The 3957-nt window shown below is 55.4% G+C and overlaps 1 protein-coding gene across 1 annotated transcript; it reads right to left on the bottom strand.

The window, feature by feature from the left end:
• Positions 1-894: 894 nt before the first annotated feature.
• Positions 895-2803, bottom strand: CHST14 (carbohydrate sulfotransferase 14). Its single transcript, XM_058807371.1, has one exon. It carries the CDS (start codon positions 2789-2791, stop codon positions 1820-1822), a length of 972 nt encoding a protein of 323 aa, XP_058663354.1. The 5' UTR covers positions 2792-2803; the 3' UTR covers positions 895-1819.
• Between the last annotated feature and the right edge of the window lie 1154 nt (positions 2804-3957).

Here is a 3957-nt window from a genome sequence, read left to right as displayed (position 1 = left end):
ATTTAATTAAAAACCAAATTGCCAAACGAGCGGGAAATGTTCCCAGAAGCCAAGATAGCGAAGTATCACCAACTTACTCCTAGTTAGGGAGACCTGGAGGTCAGGTTTAATTACTGCTCAGCCCACCCCCCCTCAGCAGCATCTGTTTCACAACCCAAAATCCGATTCCCAGCCAGATCTGATGCCTTTGGCTGGAGGACAGATCTCCAGTTCTTCCAGCACCGGGCACCAAAACCCCTGGGGACAGACAGGCATGCTGCTGTTTTCATAGTGGGCAGAGAGAGAAAAGCCAATTTCTGACCATTTTTGGCCTGGGATCAATGACCACAGATCCAGGACATGGCCAGGAGCTCAAATCCATGAATGTTCCAGCAATTGCCCTCATAACCAGCCACGGCCCCCTCGGCAAAGGTAAAAATCCCTCAGCCCAAACTGTCCTTGGCCACTTACCCCAACAGGGGGCTTGGATCTGGCTCCATGCCCTTCTTTCAGACAATGTTGAAATCCTGAAGAAAACACCTTAAAAATGGGGAAAGAAAATTAAGAGACGAATCCCAGGAAGTTGCCAGCTCCAAAATCACTTTGTACTAACTCCAGAGCTGCTGCTCCGTTTTGCTGCTTTTCATCGCATTTCCCTGTGTCCTGTTACGTGTTGGGCTTCAGTGTATCCCTTCTCCATGTGTTGATGCTGCTCTGGCAATTAAAACATTAATTAACCACGACAGGAACAACCAATTCATCCCACCTTTGTGTTGTGGCTCAGCATGAGGGTAGAGGCCTCCCCAAGGTCACAAACAACCCCAAGAAAAAGCACTAACAGGCTAATTCATATAAAAACTTTATTAGAAACGAGGACACAGCCTCCCAGGAACAACATCCTGACTTATCTCCCAAACTTTTATGATTTCAGAGCCATAATTAAATAGAAAAGCTATAAAAAGGATATGCACAGCTATTAGAGGAGGAAAAATCAATCCACAAATTGCCATTTTTTTCAAACATGGCTGGAGAAATGGTTTTTCCACAGTGGTTTCCATGCAGGGACCCACGTGGCCCATGGGATTTGTTTTCCATCCTAAGGAACAGGATGGGCTTTGATCTTATCCCGAGTCTGTATTGCTTCAATTCAGAGAAAAGAGCAGAATGGGATGGCTTGATATTGCATCTGACACGTGATGTTGGGTAAATAGTTGTACTCCCAAAATCACCCAAAAAAGGGGTATTATCCTAACTCTAATTATATTTCAATGGTAAATAATAATAATAAAAATAAAGACCAGAGATGCTACTGACACAGAAAAAATGACCAGCCTCATTTAAGTACCATCTACAATGAAAAAATAAAGAACAAATGGGGCCTGGTTTACTTTTTTTTTTCCCTACTTATACCCAAACCCCACTCAGAACTGGTTTAACACCACTAATTTTTAGTGCATCAAGTGCCACGTTACGATCTCAATTCAACCAACGTTTTGTACAAAACCCAAAAAAGGAACAAAAATACTTAAAATATATAAATTTCTCAGATTCCTTACAGGAATTCTCCACGTTGTGGCATAAAAAAAGGATTTAGAGCAAAATAGAGATACAAAAGCTACTGCACTCGAGCCGGTGGCGTATGTACACGGGAAAGTCAGAGAGGTACAAAAAGGATCCTAAGTAGTGAAGGCAGTAGAGAGTATTTCATACAAACAGTGCTTGCAGAGTATAAAATCAGTAAATAATGCATAGAGGAGCGTGCTTCACACAGCAGTAAGGGCCGTGCAGGCAAATCCTTGTGGCCAAGGCAGAATTCCCGCCGTCTCTCGACGGGAACCGCTCAGCGCCGGCAGAACTCGCTGGTGATGTTGGGCAGGGGGTACGCGAAGAGGGAGAAGTCCAGGATGTATTTGGGGAGGAGCTCTCTGATGAGGCGGCGCTGGGTGTTGCACAGGTAGTAGTGCAGCGTCTCGGCCGTGACGGGCTTGTACCAGGCCTGGCGCTCCGGGAAGCGCACGAACGACGGCGACTGGATGTGCTCCAGCACGTGGCTGGCGTCGGCGTGCAGCCGCTCGTAGGAGCCGATGAAGTCGTACTTGACGGCGCAGGGCTGGCACAGGTTGTAGATGGGCATCCAGTGCTCGTTCATGCGCTCCACGTCCTCGTCCAGCAGGTACTGCAGGAACTCGGAGAAGGACACGTCGTCGCCGGCCGAGTTCCCCCCGTTCTTCCGGTAGCGCCGGACGATCTCCATGCCGTACTTCTGCTGGTACTCCTTGATCTCCCCGAATTTGTTGCGGTAGGCCGAGAGCAGCCTCTCCATCGGGTTCCGCACGAAGATGAACTTGTAGTAGTGCTTCAGGCGGTAGCTGATCTCCTCCGGCTTCATGTCGCCCAGGAACACCAGGTCGCTCTTGTGGTCCATCTTCCCCTGCACGTCCACGCTCTCCAGAGCCCCGTCCAGCACCTTGAGGATGCGCTTCCAGTTGGAGCAGGCCACCTTGGGCACGTAGCAGTAGAGGAAGCGGTACTTGTCGCTGACCAGGAGGTGCCGGAGCACCGTGCGCCGCTGCCCGGGCGGCAGCTCCCAGACGCTGCGGGGCATGGAGCGCTGCCCGCACAGGGCGCGGATCGTGCGGTTCCGCGTGTCCCGCAGCACCTCCAGCTCCAGCTCCGCCACCGAGTCCCGCCCGTCCCGCCGCGACGGCCCCGCGGGCGGGTGCAGCGGCGGCGGCCCGACCTGGGCGAGGATGCCGCGCTCGATCATGAGGAGGAGCCCGCTGGAGGCCAGGATGACGCCGAACATCAGCATGGAGGGCAGGAGCGCCGCGCCCGCCGCGCCCCGGGAGCGCGCCCGGCTGCGGCCCGGCGGGACCGCCCGGCGGGGCTCGGCGGGGCCGGGGCCGCGGGGCTGCATGGCCGGGAGCTCCCGGGCCGGGCCGGCTCGGCCGGGGCTGCGGGGGGAGCCGGGCTCGGCGGGGCGGGGCGGGCGCCGTGACGGCGCGGGGCGGAAGAGGCGGCGGGACCGCCCCGCACTGAGCCCGCCCCGGCCGGGGCCCTGCGGCGGGGACGGTGGAGTCACGGGGTGACCGGATAGCGGGACTGCAGGGGACCGCAGGGCATGTCCAGTGACACCCGTGCCGTGGGCAGCGACACCTTCCACTCGCCCGGGGTGCTCCAAGCCTGGCCTTGGACACTTCCAGGGATCCAGGCGCAGCCACAGCTTCTCTGGGCGCCCTGGGCCAGGGCCTCAGCACCCTCCCAGAGAAGAACTTCTTCCCAATCTGCCGCCTAACTCTGCCCTCTGGCAGTGGGAAGCCGTTCCTCTTTGTCCTGCCCCTCCATCTCTTGTTCCAAGTCCCTCCCCACCTTTCTTGGAGCCCTTTAGACACTGGAAAAGGCTCTGAAGTCACCCTAGAGTTTTTTCCCGGCTGAACATCCCAGCCTGTCTCCAGAGCAAAGCTGTTCCAGCTCTCTAATCACTGAATCACAGAATCATCAGGTTGGAAAAGACCCTGCAGACCTGAGTCCAACCTGTGACTGATTCTCACCCAGCCCAGAGCACTGAGTGCCATGTCCAGTCCTTCCTTGAACACCTGCAGGTTTGGGGACTCCACCGCCTCCCTGGGCAGCCCCTTCCAGCACCAACATCCCTTTACACGAAAAAAAATTTCCACCTGATGTCCAGCCTTACCCTCTCCTGGTGCAACTTGTGGTAATTTCCTGTACTGTCCCTTGTTCCCTGTGAGCAAAGCCTGACCCCCACCTGGCTGTACCTTTCTGTCAGGGAGCTCTAGAGAGTGAGAACGTCCCCCTCAGCCTCCTCTTCTCCAGGCTGAGCCCCCCAGCTCCCTCGGCTGCTCCTCAGAGCACTCATTCCCACTGATCACCCCTCTGGAGCGAGTCCAGAGCCATCCCTCCACCAGCACCTCGGCATGTCGGGATGTCAGTCAGGCCTGAGCAACACTCGCACTGCTC

Source organism: Ammospiza caudacuta, chromosome 6 (genome assembly GCF_027887145.1).
Source record: "Ammospiza caudacuta isolate bAmmCau1 chromosome 6, bAmmCau1.pri, whole genome shotgun sequence".
NCBI classification, from domain to species: domain Eukaryota; kingdom Metazoa; phylum Chordata; class Aves; order Passeriformes; family Passerellidae; genus Ammospiza; species Ammospiza caudacuta.
The sequence above is the reverse complement of the archived record's forward strand: the minus strand, read 5'-3'. Positions and strand labels throughout refer to the sequence as shown.